At 40.4% G+C, this 21,107-nt stretch overlaps 1 protein-coding gene across 1 annotated transcript in view; it reads right to left on the bottom strand.

Moving 5' to 3' along the window:
* Nucleotides 1-21,107, bottom strand: part of sez6l2 (seizure related 6 homolog (mouse)-like 2) — a 69,247-nt gene that overhangs the window by 45,278 nt on the left and 2,862 nt on the right. Inside the window, exons 3-5 of the mRNA XM_084145292.1 lie at nt 19,341-19,469; nt 6,935-7,147; nt 6,707-6,840 (exon numbers count right to left, since the gene is read on the bottom strand). Of these exons, the coding sequence (XP_084001418.1) occupies nt 6,707-6,840; nt 6,935-7,147; nt 19,341-19,469 (476 nt within the window). The remainder of the gene's footprint in view (nt 1-6,706; nt 6,841-6,934; nt 7,148-19,340; nt 19,470-21,107) is intronic.

Here is a 21,107-nt window from a genome sequence, read left to right as displayed (position 1 = left end):
ACTCTGACACTACACATCCAAGTATGACTGATCAAATTATGAAAGACAAGCATTGTAATTTTGAATTCTGTTAAGTGAGTGTGGAAGAGATGGAAAAATGATTGTTGTCTATCAACAATGACAAGCCACCGCAGTCTGACAACTTGGATGGAAAATTACTGAGGATAATAGCAGATGATATTGCCACTCCTATTTGCATAGCTTCAATCTAAGCCTACTAGAAAGTGTGTGCCCTCAGGCCTGAAGGAAAGCAAAAGTCATTCCACTACCCAAGAAGAGTAAAGCCCCCTTTACTGGCTCAAATAGCCGACCAATCAGCCTTAATAAAGTTTTGGAAAAATGTGTGTTTGACCAGATACAATGCTATTTTACAGTAAACAAATTGACAACAGATTTTCAGCACGCTTATATGGAAGGACATTCAACAAGCACGGCAATTACACAAATGACTGATGATTGGCTGAGAGAAATTGATTATAAAAAGATTGTGGGAGCTGTTTTGTTAGACTTCAGTGCGGCTTTTGACATTATCGATCATAGTCTGCTGATGGAAAAACATGTGTTATGGCTTTACACCCCCTGCCAAATTGTGGATAAAGAGTTACCTGTCTAACAGAACACAGAGGGTGTTCTGTAATGGAAGCCTCTCCAGCATAATCCAAGTAGAATCCGGAATTCCCCAGGGCATCTGTCTAGGACTCTTACTTTTCAATCTTTACTAATGACATGCCACTGGCTTTGAGTAAAGCCAGTGTGTCTATGTATGCAGATGACTCAACACTATACACATCATCAGCTACTACAGCAATTGAAATCACTGTAACACTTGACAAAGAGCTGCAGTTAGTTTCAGAATGGGTGGCAAGGAATAAGTTAGTCCTAAATATTTCAAAAACCAAAAGCATTTTATTTGGGACAAATCATTCACTAAACCCTAAACCTCAACTGAATCTTAATATAAATCATGTGGAAATTGAGCAAGTTGAGGTGACTAAACTGCTTGGAGTAACCCTGGATTGTAAACTGTCCTGGTCAAAACATGTTGATACAACAGTAGCTAAGATGGGAGAAGTCTGTCCATAATAAAGCGCAGCTCTGTCTTCTTAACAGCACTATCAGGTCCTAGTTTTGTCGCACCTGGATTACTGTTCAGTCGTGTTGTCCGGTGCCAGAAAGAGGGACTTCGGAAAATTACAATTGGCTCAGAACAGGGCAGAACGGCTCACCCTTAAATGTGACTCGTTTCAAGAAACTAGGTATATGTCGCGCATGACTACTTTGCAGGAGAGCCATTTGAACGTTTTATTTGTATTTTTATCTAAATTCTTTTTTTTTTTTTTTGCAGAAATGCCTTCTGGAACATGTGAACTTTCATGTGCCTTAATAACAAACGTGTATGCCATCTGTTAGTACGAATACAATTGTTAAATTACGTGCCTAGTTGCTTTAGTCATAGAAAAAGACAGCAACCTTCCCGCTAGCGATGATTGGCTGAGATAATGAGTGGGCTGGACATGCCGAGAGAGGAGTTTGGATTGGTCTGCCACGCTTCTGTCTATTTGAGCTGGTCAGTATGTGTAGGTAATCCTGTCTAACGCGGCTTTAAAAAAAATACATCACGTAGTAGAACTGCATAAGTGTTGCTCTCCACTTTCTGGAGGACCGAGTTTTGAAATCAGTGGAATTAGAGTATGATGGCTAAGGAGATGGAGAAAACACCTGTGTCTGGATTACATCTTCAAACTAAGGGGAATAATGGCATCTGTGACAGAGAGGGAGAAGCGTCCAGCCATGTATACGGGTAAGATAGTCTAGCTAGCTACATTTTCAGATATTACACGTTTCTAATTTTGTCAGTTAGTCGTTTGAATTTCAAGTTAAAGTGTACTGTTAGCTAGCTAGATAACGTTACGCGTATGATCTGTGTAGTAATATTATTCGTATCTCAGAGCCATTTGCTTTGCTAGTTATAGCCTAATGTTAGCTAGCTAACATTGAACCTGGTTGGTTAGCTACCTGCAGATTCATGCAGGGTAGTAACGTCATGAGTTGGGATTATGGTTCATTGTTTAGGTAGCTAGCTAGCTACATGTCTTAACAAAAGATTCCACTATGCAAGTATCCATTTCAATAGAATGTTCATGATGTCACTGCGACACAACAACTGTTGATAGACGTAGCTGGTAAATTCGCTCTGGCTATCTACTCCGATTTCAGAGCACTCTCGTCTGAGTGTGCTAGAGCGCAGAATAACTGACGAATTTACGAAAGCTCAACACCCGTTGAATATGGCCGGTGTCAGTAAATACTTTGTAGTGCAACCTTTTGCAGCAATTACAGCTGCAAGTCTCTTGGGGTATGTCTCTATAAGCTTGGCACATCTAGCCACTGGGATTTTTGTCCATTCTTCAAGGCAAAACTGCTCCAGCTCCTCAAGTTGGATGGGTTCCGCTGGTGTACAGCAATCTTTAAGTCATACCACAGATTTTCAATTGGATTGAGGTCTGGGCTTTGACTAGGCCATTCCAAGACATTTAAATGTTTCCCCTTAAACCACTCAAGTGTTGCTTTAGCAGTATGCTTAGGGTCATTGTCCTGCTGGAAGGTGAACCTCTGTCCCAGTCTCAAATCTCTGGAAGACTGAAACAGGTTTCCCTCAAGAATTTCCCTGTATCATTCCTTCAATTCTGACCAGTTTCCCCAGTCCCTGCTGATGAAAAACATCCCCACAGCATGATGCTGCCACCACCATGCTTCACTGTGGGGATGGTGTTCTCGGGGTGATGAGAGGTGTTGGGTTTGCGCCAGACATAGCGTTTTCCTTGATGGCCAAAAAGCTCAATTTTACTCTCATCTGACCAGAGCACCTTCTTCCATATGTTTGGGGAGTTTTTTTTATAACCCAACCCTGATCTGTACTTCACCACAACTTTGACCCTGACCTGTTTGGAGAGCTCCTTGGTCTTCATGGTGCCGCTTGCTTGGTGGTGCCCCTTGCTTAGTGGTGTTGCAGACTCTGGGGCCTTTCAGAACAGGTGTGTATATATACACTTAGATCATGTGACAGATCATGTGACACTCAGATTGCGCAAAGGTGGACTTTATTTAACTAATTATGTGACTTCTGAAGGTAATTGGTTGCACCAGATCTTATTTAGGGGCTTCATAGCAAAGGGGGTGAATACATACAGTGAGGGAAAAAAGTATTTGATCCCCTGCTGATTTTGTACGTTTGCCCACTGACAAAGAAATGATCAGTCTCTAATTTTAATGGTAGGTTTATTTGAACAATGAGAGACAGAATAACAACAAAAACATCCAGAAGAACGCATATAAAAAATGTTATAAATTGATTTGCATTTTAACAGATAGACCAACATTATTTATGAAAAGAGAACAGGTCCCAATACCGACCCCCATGATACACATTTTGTAATATCCAGGAACCTAGACTTAACACCATCAGAAATCCCACATTGTGTCCTTTCTAACAGATATCACTTGCAAAAAGCCTGATCCAGGGCACATAAATAATCACACACATTTTCAAGCATTGTTCAGCCCATAGAAAGCCAGCCAGCTAATAACTTGAGCTTTTGGTATTGTCCATATTTTACATTGACATTTTAGTGATTTAGCAGACAATCTCATCTGACCACAACACTTTCACCCAGTTCTCCTCTGAATCATTCAGATGTTCATTGGCAAACTTCAGACGGGCCTGTATATGTGCTTTCTTGAGCAGGGGGACCTTGCAGGCGCTGCAGGATTTCAGTCCTTCACGGCGTAGTGTGTTACCAATTGTTTTCTTGGTGACTATGGTCCCAGCTGCCTTGAGATCATTGACAAGATCCTTCCGTGTAGTTCTGGGCTGATTCCTCAACGTTCTCATGATCATTGCAACTCCACAATGTGAGAACTTGCATGTAGCCCCAGGCCGAGGGAGATTGACAGTTATTTTGTGTTTCTTCCATTTGCGAATAATCGCACCAACTGTTGTCACCTTCTCACCAAGCTGCTTGGCGATGGTCTTGTAGCCCATTCCAGCCTTGAGTAGGTCTACAATATTGTCCCTGACATCCATGGAGAGCTCTTTGGTCTTGGCCATGGTGGAGAGTTTGGAATCTGATTGATTGATTGCTTCTGTGGACAGGTGTCTTTCATACAGGTAACAAGCTGAGATTAGGAGCACTCCCTTTAAGAGTGTGCTCCTAATCTCAGCTTGTTACCTGTATAAATGACACCTGGGAGCCAGAAATCTTTCTGATTGAGAGGGGGTCAAATACTTATTTCACTCATTAAAATGCAAGTAAATTTATCACATTTTTGACATGCGTTTTTCTGGATTTTGTTGTTGTTATTCTGTCTCTCACTGTTCAAATAAACCTACCATTAAAATTATAGACTGATCATTTCTTTGTCAGTTGGCAAACGTACAAAATCAGCAGGGGATCAAAAACTTTTTTCCCCTCACTGTATGCCATTGCCCCAACTGTAGACCAGGCATTGTTAGAGCTGCAATCTATCTTTGCTGCCTTACAAAATGACCCGGTTGGTTTAAAACTTGTAGTTAATGTGATCAAGACTAAATATATGTTGTTCTCCCCCCAAATATTCAGATGGACAACATCATTATTAATTGAATGGTTCTCCCATCGATCGGGTTTCCACCTATAAATATCTTGGCTTTTGGATTGACAAGGATTTAACGTAAAAAAAAAAAAACATACTGATAAGCTAGTTTAAAAGCTACGATTTAAAGTGGGCTTCTTTTTTAGAAATAGATCTTGCCTCTCCCTAAACAACAGGATCAGATTGTACAGTCAACTTTCCTGCCAGTTCTTGACTATGGGGACACAATTTACCAGAATGCAGCAGCCACTACTCTTAAACTTTTAGATGCCGTCTACCATAGCGCACTTCGCGTTATCACAGGTTACAGTTTTAATACTCATCACTGCATCTTGTATTAAAAGGTTGGCTGGTTCTTATTAAAGTCCAGTAGATCATTTCACTATTCTCTTTTTGTTCCACTACACAAGCTTCCGACTTACCTAACTTCATTGTTTAAGTATAAAAACATGCGTTACTAAACCCACAGGGTTGGTTAACTCTTGAGGTTCCTCGGGTCTCCACCAAATTAGGTAAATCCGCTTTTAGTTTTAATGCGCCTCACTGCTCGAACAATTTGCAGAACTCATTACCACAATTAGATGTTCTGGTGTCGCTCTGCAGTTTAGGGTGTTAATTTAGGACCTAGTAGCTGAGTACTGTAACTGTTTTTCATAAATGTTAGGTTTTGTATTGATTGCTGTTTTGTCTGACATTGTGTTGGTTGTTGTATTGTTGTTATCAGGGCCCCGTTGTGAATGAGACCATGGTCTCAATGGGTTTTCCCTGAATAAATAAAGAATAATACAATAAAAAAATGATTTGTGGCAAACGATGTCCGAACTCCGACGGTCTGTGCTAGCTAGCTACTGTGGATGTTTGCTTATCCTGGAAGCGGAAGGGCTGAAGCTGTCCTATGTAAAACAATAGATTATGAATCAATTCAAAACAGGGGATATCCAACCAGCGTAGGATGCCGCTTTGAAGTCTGAGGGCACAGCCCCTTCATTATGGCCGCGTCTTGCCGACACATCAAAGCAGCCATTCCAGACTCTCATGTCAAGGACGTAGAGAGGTTGGTGTTAGCAAGACTAGCTAAATGCTATCAAAACTATTGAAACATTCAGTGTCAAAACTCCCCAAAGGCAGCCTAAAAAGTAGCTGAATTTGTCGCTATAATCTTTTACCAATAACAATTGCTGGAGGGGTCTGAAAACTAAATATATTGACAAAGTTGCTAAATTGGCAACACTGCAGTAGTTCCTGGTATTGGGTTTTCTTCATTGATTATTCTGACAAATCAGAATTGGGAGAAGGTGGTGCTTAAACTGGTGCAGTGATTTTCAAGCCCGTGTGTGGATGATAAACGGTTTCCACTAGATTCCACAGCCACAAAGTCAAAATTGGCTATATCGTAAAAATTTATGAAAACAAAAATTAGATTTTTGGCCATGACAAACACGGGTGAAATTAGCGGAAGGGAGGGGTTTGGCCGAGAGTTTCCATTTCGAGGGAGGAGACTTCGCTTCCTTCCTTTGTACAAAGGTAGTCACAATTGTTAAAGGCATTCCCCCCAGAAGTAAAACAGGAAATGACAAACTTTCGTGAGAGAATTTAATTTCTGGGTGATCGAGATTAGGATTTGATCATCCAATGGTTGTAATTGAAGGGGGTGGCACTCAGGGGCTGTGTGTGGCTGTCCATGTGGGTGTTTAAGTGAGAAAGACCTGTGTAGCTCAGTTGGTAGAGCATGGCACTTGCAACGCCAGGGTTGTGGGTTTGATTCCCACGGGGGGCCAGTATGAAAATGTATGCACTCACTAACTGTAAATCGCTCTGGATAAGAGCGTCTGCTAAAATGACTAAAATGTTAAAAAAATTATGTAAAGACACAAGAGAACCAATCAGTATAAAAGCACAGCCCCCTTCATTATCAACGCTTTGTGCCTACAACATCAAGGAACATTCCAGACCCTTACACTTTTCACTTCCTTCTTAAACTCTCATCCCATTGCTTTGTGTGCAAATAATAAAAAATAAAAAAAATGGTGGTATGGTGTGACATAAGTAACGGTGATGACTAACGGTGCCTTACCTGAATTTCCACTCCATAACCCGGATACACTGTGATGCTGTAGGTGCACTCCAGAGGAGAGTAAGGGGATGAGGAGAGAGGATCTGGAGACTCCACAATGCCCTCCATCCCAGAGAGACTGGCATTGCACTGCACTGGAGAGAGAAAGTCAGGACACTTGACTGAAAATGCACAAATATCTCAACCCCATTGCATAATGTTAGGCTTGCAATCACACCATGCATTTACCTGGCATGTGCACCGTGGTGATGGTCGTGGTGGTGATCAAAGTGGTTGTCGTCTCCTCCTCTGTGGGTGATGTTACAGTTTTCCCTGCTCCTGATTGGCTGGCTGCGGGCGATGAGGTCAGGGCCGTGGTTAGCACCCCTGGTAGCATCACAGTGGCTGCAGGCTCAGTCTGCCCAAGCTGCGGTACAGCCTGAGTCGGGTTGGTGGTTGTGCCTGCAATCGAGGCAGAGTGTTTAAACCAGGGATGGGCAACTGGCGGCCCGGATCAATTTCCAGAAAGTATTCACACCCCTTGACGTTTTCCACATTTTGTTGTGCTACAGTCTGAATTTAAAATTAAATAATTTGAGATTTTCACTGGCCTATACACAATACCCCATAATGTCAAAGTGGAGGGGGGATTCTACTAAGCTAACATATGGAATTGTTTTAAGATGGTCATACCAAAATCAAAATATTTGTTTTAGTATTTGATAAAATATTGAATTTCGCCTTTACTACTATAGCCCATGGAAACACAATAAATAACACATTCATAAATGGTCAAACAGTCAAAAAATACATCATAAGGAATACGGTTTTGAAGTGTCTGTCCTATATATATATATACACCTCATGTTAAATACTGTTGAAGTAATATGGCTACAGGTTAATGTGCTTCAACTAAAGCCCATTCTTGTGGGAAGCTGCTATAGACCACTAAGTGGTAACAGTCAGTATCTAGATAACGTGTAAAATGCTTGATAATGTATGTGATATCAACAGACAGGTATATTTTCTGGGTGATTTAAATATTGACTGGCTTTCATCAAGCTGCCCACTCAAGAAAAAGCTTCAAAACTGTAACCAGTGCCTGCAACCTGGTTCAGGTTATCAGTCAACCTACCAGGGTAGTTACAAACAGCATAGGAATGAAATCATCGACATGTATTGATCACATCTTTACACACTCTGTCATTTAGATGAGTATTGTGGAGTAACTACAATTTTTTTCTCCAAAACATGCATCCTGTTTGCAATAAGCCACTAAAGTATAAATGCCAAAAATGTGGCAAATAAATGAATTTGATGTCCTCAATATAAAGTATTATGTTTGGGGAAAATCCAACACGTCACTGAGTACCACTCCTCATATTTTCAAGCATGGTGGTGGTTGCATCATGTTATTTGTATGCTTGTCACCGGCAAGAATTAGGTAGTTTAAAGGGTTCCAAATAAATGGAATAGAGCTAAGCACAGGCAAAATCGTAGAGGAAAACCTGGTTCAGTCTGCTTTCCAACAGACACTGGGAGACAAGTTACTTACCAAGACGGCATTGAATGTTTGAATGACCTAGTTACAGTTTTGACCTAAAAATCGGCTTGAAAATCTTTGGCAAGACTTGAAAATGGCTGTCTAGCAATGATCAACAACCAACTTGACAGAGTGCACATATTGTACAATCCAGGTGTGCAAAGCTCTTAGAGACTTACCCAGAAAGACTCACAGCTGTAATCGCTGCCAAAGGTGATTCTAACATGTATTGACTCAGGGGTGTGAATACTAATGTAAATGACTTATTTCTGCATTTCATTTTCAATACATTTGCAAACATTTCTAAAAAAGGTTTTCACTTTGTCATTATTGGGTATTGTGTGTAGGTCGATGCGAAACAACATTCATTTAATCCATATTGAATTCAGGCTGTAACACAACAAAATGCGGAATGAGTAAAGGGCTATGAATACCTTCTGTATACACTGAGTGTACAAAACATTAAGATCATGTTGATGTTAAATCTTGTTAAATCCACTTCAAATCAGTGTAGATGAAGGAGATCCTTTAAATCCTTAAAGAATGATTTTTAAGCCTTGATCCAATTGAGACATAGATTGTGTATGTGTGCCATTCAGAGGGTGAATGGGCAAGATTTAAGTGCCTTTGAACTGGGTATGGTAGTAGGTGCCAGGCGCACCGGTTTGTATTTGTATTTATTAAGGAACCCCATTACTCTTCCTGAGGTCCAGCAACATAAGGCAGTTATATACAGTTTAAAATATTACATGACTTTACATTTCATAACACTTTACCAAATACATTTAATGTGTTCCCTCAGGCCACTACCCCACTATCACATATATTACAATACATCATCCATGTGTATGTAGAGTACGTGTCTTATCATGTGTATGTAGTCTCTTTACACTCTCCGCTGTTCCATAAGGTGTATTTTTATCTGTTGTTTAAATCTGATTCTACTGCTTGCATCAGTTACCTGATGTGGAATAGAGTTCCATATAACCATGTCTCTATGTAGTACTGTGCACCTCCCATAGTCTGTTCTTTTTTAATTATCTTTTTATTTGTCTTATTTTTATTTTTATTTTTTATTTTTTTGGGGGGGTGGGGGAATGGATCAGCTTAATATTGCAGATAGATTGTATCTTCTATCAATGTAATTGTCTGCATCACTTCCAATCCCCCATGTTTTTTTTATTTTTATTTTTATATATATACTCCCCTTTATTACTTTTCAACCCCACCATCCTTTCCCTACTTGGAGTAAATTAGTGAACAACAATGCCCAGGCCTCTACTTCCGGTCTATACTTACTATCTACACCTTATGGACAGAGTTAATTTTACAATAATTATATTATATATTTTTTTATTTTTTTTATTTTTTATTGCTCCTGAACTTCTTCTACTCTCAACCTCTCCGATCATTTTCATGATGTCCATCCGGTTTGCTTCTATATGCCATATCTTTCTAACTGTGCTCTTTCCCAAAAGCTCCCAACATACAACCTATATACTTATTATGGACACAGTATGCTTACATTATTAGCTATCTTTGTTATTATTTGTTGTTATTTGTTATTAGTCCCATCCTTCAACTCTATTCAATACCTCCCATCTATCTCTTAACACCATCCATATAGGATTTCTATTTGCCATATATATTTCAACCGTACTGTGATGTTTTACAAAAGTTCTGAACCTTTCTATTCTCATTGCTTCTACAGATTGTGAATTAAAAATAAACAATTTTGCTAAAAGTATTATTATATTATTGATTGATTGACTATGACTTTTCAGATCACCCAGTAATGCTATCTGCAAGGTTAGTTCCAGGTAAATATTGCAATCCTTTAGCCATTCCTGGACCTGTGTCCAAAAACAAGCTACAAATGGACAGAACCAAAACAAATGATCTAATGATTATATCTCTTCACAGCAAAATCTGCAGAGCTGGGAAGATTGTATCCCCCATATAAATAACATTCTATTGGTAGCAAGAATTTTATATAATAATTTAAATTGAATGATTCTAATTTTTGAATCCGGTGTCGTTTTGCGTGTCAGTTCATAAACACTATGCCATGGGATCGGTACGTCAAAGATCTCTTCCCAACTATTTTGCAATCTATATGGGACGGCTGTCAATCCTTTGGTCCTTAAGTGAAACTGATATACTTTTTTATTTATCACAGTTTTCCTTAACCAATTAGGTTCTTTAATGGAAGGCCGACAGACAAGTTCCTTACTTTCTCCACCTTCCACTTTCCTCTTCCACTTTTGCGGTAAGGCTGCAATTATTTGGTTGTAATTTTGGGTAGAGCAGACATTTCCATATGTTTTTGTCAGCTGCATGTGCGACATAACTCCACCAGTCCTACCGATGATATCATTTACGAAGATTATACCTTTTTTAAACATTCTGTCAAAAAAGAAAGGTTTTTTGTCAATTAGTATATTTGAATTTAACCACAATATTTGTTGCATTATTTGTTCTGTCGTTTCTGGAGGATTAAATTGAAATTGCAACCAACTTTCTATGGCTTGTTTTAGAAATAGTGACATTTGGGAGATTATTTCCTTTTCAAATAACTGAAAGTGAGTGGTTGTAATCTGAATAAAGGGAAAAAGGCCTTTCTTGAACATTGGGTGAGACAATCTTACTAATTTGCTTGAGAACCAGTTCGGATTTAAGTATAACTTTTGTATGACTGAAGCTTTTAGTGATAGGTCTAATGCTTTAATATTGAATCATTTCTGTCCTCCGAATTCATATTCATTATATAAATATGCTCTTTTAATTTTGTCTGGCTTGCCATTCCAAATAAAATTGAAAAATAATTTCTCATATAATTTAAAAAACTGTTCGCTAGGCGTAGGCAAGACCATAAGCAAATAGGTAAACTGGGATAATACTAAAGAGTTAATCAGGGTGATTTTTCCACAAATTGACAGGTATTTTCCTTTCCATGGTAGTAAGATCTTATCTATTTTTGCTAACTTTCTATTAAAATTTATTGAAGTGAGATCATTTATTTCCTTTGGGATATGTATTCCGAGTATATCCACATCACCATCAGACCATTTTATTGGTAAACTACATGGTAATGTAAAAATTGTATTTTTTAGTGATCCAATACGTAATATAGTACATTTGTCATAATTTGGTTGTAATCCAGAGAGGTTAGAAAATGTATCTAGATCCTCTATGAGGCTGTGGAGGGATTCTAGTTGTGGATTTAAAAGAAAACATGAATCATCAGCGTACAATGACACCTTTGTTTTTAAGCCCTGTATTTCTAATCCTCTGATATTATTATTGGATCTGATTTTAATAGCTAACATCTCGATGGCCACAATAAATAGATATGCCGATAGTGGACAACCTTGTTTCACTCCTCTTGACAGTTTAAAACTTTCTGAGAAATAGCCATTATTTACTATTTTACACCTAGGGTTACTATACATGATTTTGACCCATTTTATAAGAGATTCTCCAAAATTGAAATGCTCCAGGCATTTATATATAAACCCCAGTCGAACTTTATCAAATGCCTTTTCGAAGTCTGCTATGAATAGCAGGCCTGGTTTCCCATATTTTCCATAGTGTTCTATTGTTTCCAATACTTGCCTTATATTATCTCCAATGTATCTTCCATGTAAAAAACCTGTCTGATTAGAATGAATAATATCCGACAATACCTTTTTAATTCTATGCGCTATACATTTTGCTAGGATTTTTGCATCACAACACTGAAGTGTAAGGGGCCTCCAATTTTGTAAATGGACTGGATCTTTATATTTTCCACTTGTATCCTGTTTCAGTAATAATGAGATCAGACCTTCTTCTTGAGTGTCAGATACCCATAGTCTGTTCTTGACTTGGGGATTGTGAAGAGACCTCTGGTGGCATGTCTTGTGGGGTATACATGGTTGTCCGAGCTGTGTGCTAGTGGTTTTATTAAACAGGCGCCTCGGTGCATTCAGCCTGTCAACACTTCTTACAAAAACAAATAGTGATTAAATAAATCTCTCTTCCACTTTCAGCCATGAGAGATTGACATGTATATTATTAATGTTAGCTATCGTGTACATTTAAGGGCCAGCCATGCTGACCTGTTCTGTGCCAATTGTAATTTTCAGAGGTCCCTCTTTGTGGCACCTGATCACACGACTGAACAGCAGTCCAGGTGCGACAAAACTAGAGCCTGTAGGACCTGCCTTGTTGATAGTGTTGTTAAAAAGGCAGAGCAGAGCTTTATTATGGACAAACTTCTCCCCAGCTTAGCTACTGTTGTATCAACATGTTTTGACCATGACAGTTTACAATCCAGGGTTAATCCAAGCAGTTTAGCCACCTCAACTTGCTCAGTTTCCACATGATTTATTACAAGATTTAGTTGATGTATAGGGTTTAGTGAATTATTTGTCCCAAATACAATGCTTTTAGTTTTTTAAGTATTTAGGACCAATTTATTCCTTGCCACCCATTCTGAAAAAAAAAGTAAGGGGCCTAGACCGCTGCCCTGGGGAATTCCTGATTCTACCTGGATTATGTTGGAGGCTTCCATTAAAGAACACCCTCTGTGTTCTGTTAGACAATTAACTCTTTATCCACAATATAGCAGGGGGTGTAAAGCCATAACACATAACTTTTTCCATCAGCAGACTATGATTGATAATGTCAAAAGCAGTGCTGAAGTATAACAAAACAGTTCCCAGAATATTTGTATCATCAATTTCTCTCAGCCAATCATCAGTCATTTGTGTAATTGCCGTACTTGTTGAATGTCCTTCCCTATCAGCGTGCTGTAAATCTGTTGTCAATTTGTTTACAGTAAAATAGCATTGTATCTGGTCAAAACATTTTTTCAAAAGTTTACTAAGGGTTATGTGATGGAAATGTCTGTGTTCATGCAAGTGACTGATTGAACGAATCCTCACTATCAGTATCTGCAATTTGGCAGTACGCCCAGACCCTTGTTTTGAGAACAAAAGATGTCTCAGCTTAGAGAGAAGAAGCCTCGTGAGGTATTGGTCTGTCACATGCATGAACCAGTATTGGTCAGTCACATGAATGAAGCACACGTGAATAAGCTAAATCATGCAAATATAACTTGTCTATAAGAGAACTAACGGGACTGCCCCGGTAGAGCTCACTTCAGACCGGTACTTTATGCATCTAAGTTTGACTGTGACCTCTCCAGCATGCTAATAATAAACAATGATTAATTTAAGATTGACTTTGAGTGTCCCTGTGTAGAATTTCCACGACAATTGGTAACAGGCTGATTGGTCGGCTATTTGAGCCAGTAAAGGGGGCTTTACTATTCTTGGGTAGCGGATTTACTTTTGCTTCCCTCCAGGCCTGAGGGTACATACTTTCTAGTAGGCTTGGATTGAAGATATGGCAAATAGGAGTGGCAATATCATCCGCTATTATCCTCAGTAATTTTCCATCCAAGTTGTAAGACCCCGTTGGCTTGTCATTGTTGATAGACAACTAATTTTTCACTTCTTCCACACTCACTTTACCGAATTCAAAATTAAAATGATTGTCTTTCATAATTTGATCAGTTATACTTGTATGTGTACTGTCAGCGTTTTGTTGCTGGCATGTCATGCCTAAATTTCCTAATCTTGCCAATTACAAAATCATTAAAGTAATTGCCAATATCAGTGTGTTTTGTGATGAATGAATCATCTGATTCAATGAATGATGCAGCCGAGTTTGCCTTTTTTGGCAAACATTTCATTTAAGGTGCTCCAAAGCATTTTACTATCATTCTTTATGTCATTTATCTTTGTTTCATAGTGTAGTTTCTTCTTCTTCTTTTTATTCAGTTTAGTCACATGATTTCTCAATTTACAGTACGTTTGCCAATCGGTTGTGCAGCCAGACTAATTGGCCATTCCTTTTGCCTCATCCCTCTGAACCATACCATTTTTAAATTCCTCATCAATCCACGGGTATTTAACCGTTTTTACTGTCATTTTTAAAAATGGGTGATTGCTTATTAGAACTGGAATAAGCAATTTCATAAATGGGTCAAGTGCAGCGTCTGGTTGCTCCTCATTACACACCACAGACCAACAACTATTCTTTACATCAACAACATAGGAATCACTACTAAATGTTTTGTATGACCTCTTATACACTATCTTAGCCCCAGCCTTTGGAACTTTGATGTTCCTAGATATGGTTACTATATTGTGATCACTACATCCAATGGATTTGGATATTTCTTTAAAGCAAATTTCTGCACCATTGGTAAAGATGTGATCAATACATGTTGATGATTTAATTCCTGTGCTGATGTAACAACCCTGGTAGGTTGAATTGATAACCTGAACCAGGTTGCAGGCACTAGTTACAGTTTGAAGCTTTTTCTTGAGTGGGTCCATATTTTAAAATCACCCAGAAAATATACACTACCGTTCAACAGTTTGGGGTCACTTAGAAATGTCCTTGTTTTCGAAAGAAAAGCAATTTTTTTGTCCATTAAAATAACATAACATTGATCAGAAATACAGTGTAGACATTGTTAATGTTGTGAATGGCTATTGTAGCTGGAAACGGCTGATTTTTTATGGAATATCTACATAGGCGTACAGAGGCCCATTATCAGTAACCATCAGTCCTGGGTTCCAATGGCACGTTGTGTTTGCTAATCCAAGTTTATCATTTTAAAACTGATCATTAGAAAACCCTTTTGCAATTATGTTAGCACAGCTGAAAAATGTTGTGCTGATTAAAGAAGCAATAAAACTGGCCTTCTTGAGACTAGTTGAGTATCTGGAGCATCAGCAAATTGGGTTCGATTACAGGCTCAAAATGGCCAGAAACAAATAACTTTCTTCTGAAACTCAGTCTATTCTTGTTCTGAGAAATGAAGGCTATTCCATGTGAGAAATTGCCAAGAAATTGAAGATCTCATACAACGCTGTGTACTACACCCTTCACAGAACAGCACAAACTGTCTCTAACCAGAATATAAAAGAGGAGTGGGAGGCCCCGGTGCACAACTGAGCAAGAGGATAAATACATTAGTGTGTCTAGTTTGAGAAACAGACGCCTCACAGGTCCTTAACTGGCAGCTTCATGAAATAGTACCCGCAAAACACCAGTTTCAACGTCAACAGTGAAGAGGCGACTCCGGGATGCTGACCATCTAGGCAGAGTTGCAAAGAAAAAGCCATATCTCAGACTGCCCATCTTAATCTTTTATTTTTATTGGCCAGTCTGAGATATGGCTTTGTCTTTGCAACTCTGCCGTCTTATAATGCTGCAATAGTCTCGTAGCCAGTTATGGAGGGCTAAAAGTCTGCTGAAACGTACAATGACATGATTTAGGGAGGGCACAGGGCCAAATATTATGGGGCTTTTGTTGGTGTAAAGCAGAGACCCAATCAGTTCTTTAAAATCCATCTTCAGCTGTTCTGAGCTGCCCTTCATAATGTCATTGAATCCCACATGAAATAAGATACTCCATTTTCGGATGCAGGTTTAAAATGTTTGGGAGCAGCTTATTGATGTACTCGTGCTCCTGGATAGCACAACGTTTTTGCTCCAGGGACTGAGACATTTCTTACCATTGAACTGCCCAATACAACGGCCGGAGAAGGGGATGGAGAAATTCGCCCATTGAACCTTTCACGGGCCCACGAGAAGCAGGATAGCGTACTCCCACTGCTCACGTCAATAAGTTGAGACCTCCCACAGCAGGCGGTGCCCCGTCAGATCCAGAGAGAGGGAAAGGAGCCACTGCTGGAGATGCTGCTGGAGTCAGCGTATTTGGAGACAGCACAGTCGTCGAGACACAGGCAATCCCAGCAATGAAGGCGCAGGTAGATCAGGCACCAGGGCAGCGAATCTATTCCTTATGTCAATCTGCTCCTAACCTCTCGCAGATACTGTCAGTTTGTGTAAAGTATTGCAACGCTGCTGGGTTTTTCACACTCAACAGTTTCCCGTGTGTACCCAAAGGATATCTAGCCAATTTGACACAACTGTGGGAAGCTTTTGAGTCATCATGGGCTGGCATCCCTGTGGAACGTTTGACACAATTCATCAGGCATGGACTCTACAATGAGGCTGTTTTGAGGGCAAAGGGGGTATTAGAAAGGTCTTCTTAATGTTTTGTACACTCAGTGTATACAGTGCCTTCGGAAAGTATTCAGACCCCTTGACTTTTTCCACATTTTGTTACGTTACAGCCTTATACTAAAATGGATTAAATTGATTTTTTCCCTCCGCAATCTACACACAATACCGCATAATGACAAAGTGAAAACAGAGCATGTCAGAGAAAGAAAAAAAAAAGCCATGAGGTCAAAGGAATTGTCTGTAGAGCTCCGAGACAGATCTGAGGAAGGGTACCAACATTATTCTGCAGCATTGAAGGTCCCCAAGAACACAGTGGCTGTCATCATTCTTCAATGGAAGAAGTTTGGAACCACTAAGACTCTTCCTAGAGCTGGCTGCCCGGCCAAACTGAGCAATCGGCGGAGAAGGGCCTTGGTCAGGGAGGTGACCAAGAACCCGATGGTCACTCTGACAGAGCTCTAGAGTTCCTCTGTGGAGACTCCACCAATCAGGTCTTTATGGTAGGATGACCAGACAGAAGTCACTCCTCAGTAAAATGCACATGACAGCCTGATTGGAGTTTACCAAAAGGCACCTAAAGAATCTCAGACAATGAGAAACAAGATTCTCTGATGAAAGCAAGATTGAACTCTTTGGCCTGAATGCCAAGCGTCACGTCAGGAGGAAACATGGCACCTTCCCTACGGTAAAGCATGGTGGTGACAGCATCATGCTGTGGGGATGTTTTTCAGCGGCAGGTATTGGGAGACTAGTCAGGATCGAGGCAAAGATGAACAGAGCGAAGTACAGAGAGATCCTTGATGAAAACCTGCTCCAGAGCGCTCAGGACCTCAGGAAGGTTCACCTTCCAACAGGACAACGACCCTAAGCACACAGCCAAGACAACGCAGGAGTGGCTTCGGGACAAGTCTCTGAATGTCCTTTAGTGTCCCGGCCAGAGCCCGGACTTGAACCTGATCAAACATCTCTGGAGAGACCTGAAAATAGCTGTACAGCGACGCTTCCCATCCAACCTGCCAGAGCATGAGAGGATCTGAAGTGAAGAATGGGAGAAACTCCGCTAATACAGGTGTGCCAAGCTTGTAGCGTCATACCCAAGAAGACAGTTTTTTTATTAGTAATACATTTGCTAAAATTGATAAAAACCTGTTTTTGCTTTGTGTGTAGATTGATGAGGTAAAAAAACAATTTAATCAATTTTAGAATAAGGCTGTAACGTAACAAAATGTGGAAAAAGTAAAGGGGTCTGAATATGTCCGTATGCACGGAACAAAAATAAACGCAACATGCAACAATTGTAGTGAGTTACAGTTCATATAAGGAAATCAGTCAATTGAAATACATTCCTTTGGCCCTAATCTATGGATTTCACATGACTGGGAATACTGATAGGCATCTGTGGTCACAGATACCTTAAAGAAAAGGTAGGGGCGTAGATCAGAAATCTGATGTGACCACCATTTGCTTCATGCAGCGCGTCACATCTCCTTCGCATAGAGTTGATCAGGCAGTTGATTGTGGCCTGTAGAATGTTGTCCCACTCATCTTCAATGGCTGTCCGAAGTTGCTGGATATTGGCGGGAACTGGAACACTGTCATACACATCGATCCAGAGTATCCCAAACATGCTCAATGGGTGACATGTCTAGTGAGTATGCAGGCTATAGAAGAACTGGAAAATGTTTAGCTTGCAGGAATTGTGTACAGATCCTTGCGACATGGGGCCGTGCATTATCATGCTGAAACATGAGGTGATGGCGGCAGATGAATGGCACGACAATAGGCCTCAGGATCTCGTCACAGTATCTCTGTGCATTCAAATTGCCAATCGATAAAATGCAATTGTGTTCGTTGTCTGTAGCTTATGCCTGCCCATACCATAACCCCACCACCACGAGGCACTCTGTTCACAACGTTGACATCAGCAAACCGCTCGCCCACACGACGCCATACACGTGGTCTGCGGTTGTGAGGATGGTTGGACGTACTGCCAAATTCTCTTAAACAACATTGGAGGTGGCTTATGGTAGAGAAATGAACATTATGTTATCTGGCAACAGCTCTGGTGGACATTCCTGCAGTCAGCATGCCAATTGCACCCTCCCTCAAAACTTGAGACATCTGTAGCATTTTGTTGTGTGACAACTGTGGCTTTTTATTATTCCCAGCACAAGGTGCACCTGTGTAATGATCATGCTGTTTAATCAGCTTCTTGATATGCCACACTTGTCACGTGAATGGATTATCTTGGCAAAGGAGAAATGCTAACTAACAGGGATGTAAACAAATTTGTGCACAAAATTTGAGAGAAATACGCTTTTTGTGCGTACGGAACAATTCTGGGGTTTTTCATTTCAGCTCATGAGTCATGGGACCAACACTTTACATGTTGCCTTTATATTTTTCGATTGTAAATTTGTCTTGCGGCCAGCTATCTAAACTTGTAGTAATAAAGGTTGAAATACCGACCGGGGGGGCCCACGTTGATAACAAGTCACTCTCAGTCAGATGTCATATAAAAAAAATGCTAACATTTCTCTAACACCCTATGGCAAAATGAGTAGAATTGCATGAAATTATTTATAAAAAGGTATCCATTTTCTCTACACCCCATGGCAAAAGGTGTAGAATTGCAGGAAATTAGCTGTAAAACAATTTCGCTTAGGGCCCCAAAAGGACTGCGTGTGTGGGTATGGATGTAGGTACACAGACCCACGAGCCACTACAGTCCCCCATGATAAATTCAGATTTTTTGTGGCCACCACCCCCATCAAAGTTGTCCATCCCTGGTTTAAACATGCACAGTTTTGTGTGAGCGGATTGGTCCTCATCGTGGCCCCCACCTACCCTACACCAATGACGCCATCGTGATTCTATTTATGCAGTTGGTTTTGGTTTATTTGAAAAGGGCTTCACAAATAAAGGTATTACTGTTATTGTTATTATTAATTAGTAGTAGCATATTAATGAATATCAGTATTGATAGAATAATCTAAAACTGCTATTGGTGAGCTATGCTACCTGTATCAACTTGGGCATGGCCCAGGTACTCCTTACTCAGAAGGGCTGCATGGATCAGCTCGCCCAACGGATGGGGACCAGGACTTGCTGTGGGAGGAGCCTCAGGGTCAGGGGTCACAAAGCTCACGCCTAAGAGGAAAGAGATATATAATGACTTGTGAAAAGAAAAAAAAAATTATACTATTGGCAAATTAGTTGTAAAAACTATTCTAGAAACATCTGTCACAAGAAACATTGCTGCCTCGTCTCGCTCTCTCTCGCTCTCTCTCTCACACGCTAGTGCTGAGCGATTAGAACTTTGAGGTTGGTTTGATTACTAAAAAATAAAAACAATTGATTTCTCAGAATAAATCAATTAATAAAAGTCCCATGATGGTAGTGACTGCCCATGACTGTTTATCACTTACAGTGCTTTCGGAAAGTATTCAGACCCCTTGACTTTTCCCACATTTTGTTACGTTACAGCCTTATTCTAAAATTGATCAAAAAATTGTTTTTCTTCTCATCAATCTGCACACAATACTCCATAATGACAAAGCAAAAACAGGTTTTTAGAAATGTTTGCAAATAAAAAAACTGAAATATCACATTTACATAAGTATTCAGACCATTTACTCAGTTGTTTGTTGAAGCACCTTTGTCAGCAATTACAGCCTTGAGTCTACAAGCTTGGCACACCTGTATTTCTCCCATTCTTCACTTCATATCCTCTCATGCTCTGGCAGGTTGGATGGGAAGCGTCACTGTACAGCTATTTTCAGGTCTCTCCAGAGATGTTTGATCAGGTTCAAGTCCGGGCTCTGGCCGGGACACTCAATGACATTCAGAGACTTGTCCCGAAGCCACTCCTGCGTTGTATTTTCTGTGTGCTTAGGGTCGTTGTCTTGTTGGAAGGTGAACCTTCGCCTCAGTCTGAGGTCCTGAGCGCTCTGGAGCAGGTTTTCATCAAGGATCTCGCTGTACTTTGCTCCGTTCATCTTTCCCTCGATCCTGACTAGTCTCCCAGTCCCTGCCACTGAAAAAATACCCCCACAGCATGATGCTGCCACCAACATGCTTCACCGTAGGGATGGTGCCAGGTTTCCTCCAAAGAGTTCAATCTTGGTTTCATCAGATCAGAGAATCTTGTTTCTCATGGTCTGAGAGTCCTTTAGGTGCCTTTTGGCAAACTCCAAGCGGGCTGTCATGTACTTTTTACTGAGGAGTGGCTTCCGTCTGGCCACTCTACCATAAAGGCCCGATTGGTGGAATTCTGCAGAGATGGTTGTCCTTCTAGAAGGTTCTCCCATCTCCACAGAGGAACTATGGAGCTCTGTCAGAGTGACCATCAGGTTCTTGGTCACCTCCCTGACCAAGGCCCTTCTCCCTAAATTGCTCAGTTTGGCCGGGCGGCCAGCTCTAGGAAGAGTCTTGGTGGTTCCAAACTTCTTCCATTTAAGGAGGCCACTATGTTCTTGGGGAACTTCAATGCTGCAGAAATGTTTTGGTATCCTTCCCCAGATCTGTGCCTCGACACAATCCTGTCTCGGAGCTCTGCGGACAATTCCTTCAACCTCATGGCTTGGTTTTTGCTCTGACATGCACTGTCAACTGTGGGACCTTATACAGACAGGTGTGTGCCTTTCCAAATCATGTCCAATCAATTGAAGTTAACCACATGTCGACTCCAATCAAGTTGTAAAAACATCTCAAGGATGATCAATGGAAACAGGATGCACCTGAGCTCAATTTCGAGTCTCATAGCAATGGGTCTGAATACTTATAAGG

The sequence above is a fragment of the Coregonus lavaretus genome (genome assembly GCF_964263955.1).
Source record: "Coregonus lavaretus genome assembly, chromosome: 28".
Classification (NCBI taxonomy): domain Eukaryota; kingdom Metazoa; phylum Chordata; class Actinopteri; order Salmoniformes; family Salmonidae; genus Coregonus; species Coregonus lavaretus.
Note: the sequence above shows the minus strand (reverse complement) of the source record. Positions and strands in the feature narration are given on the sequence as shown.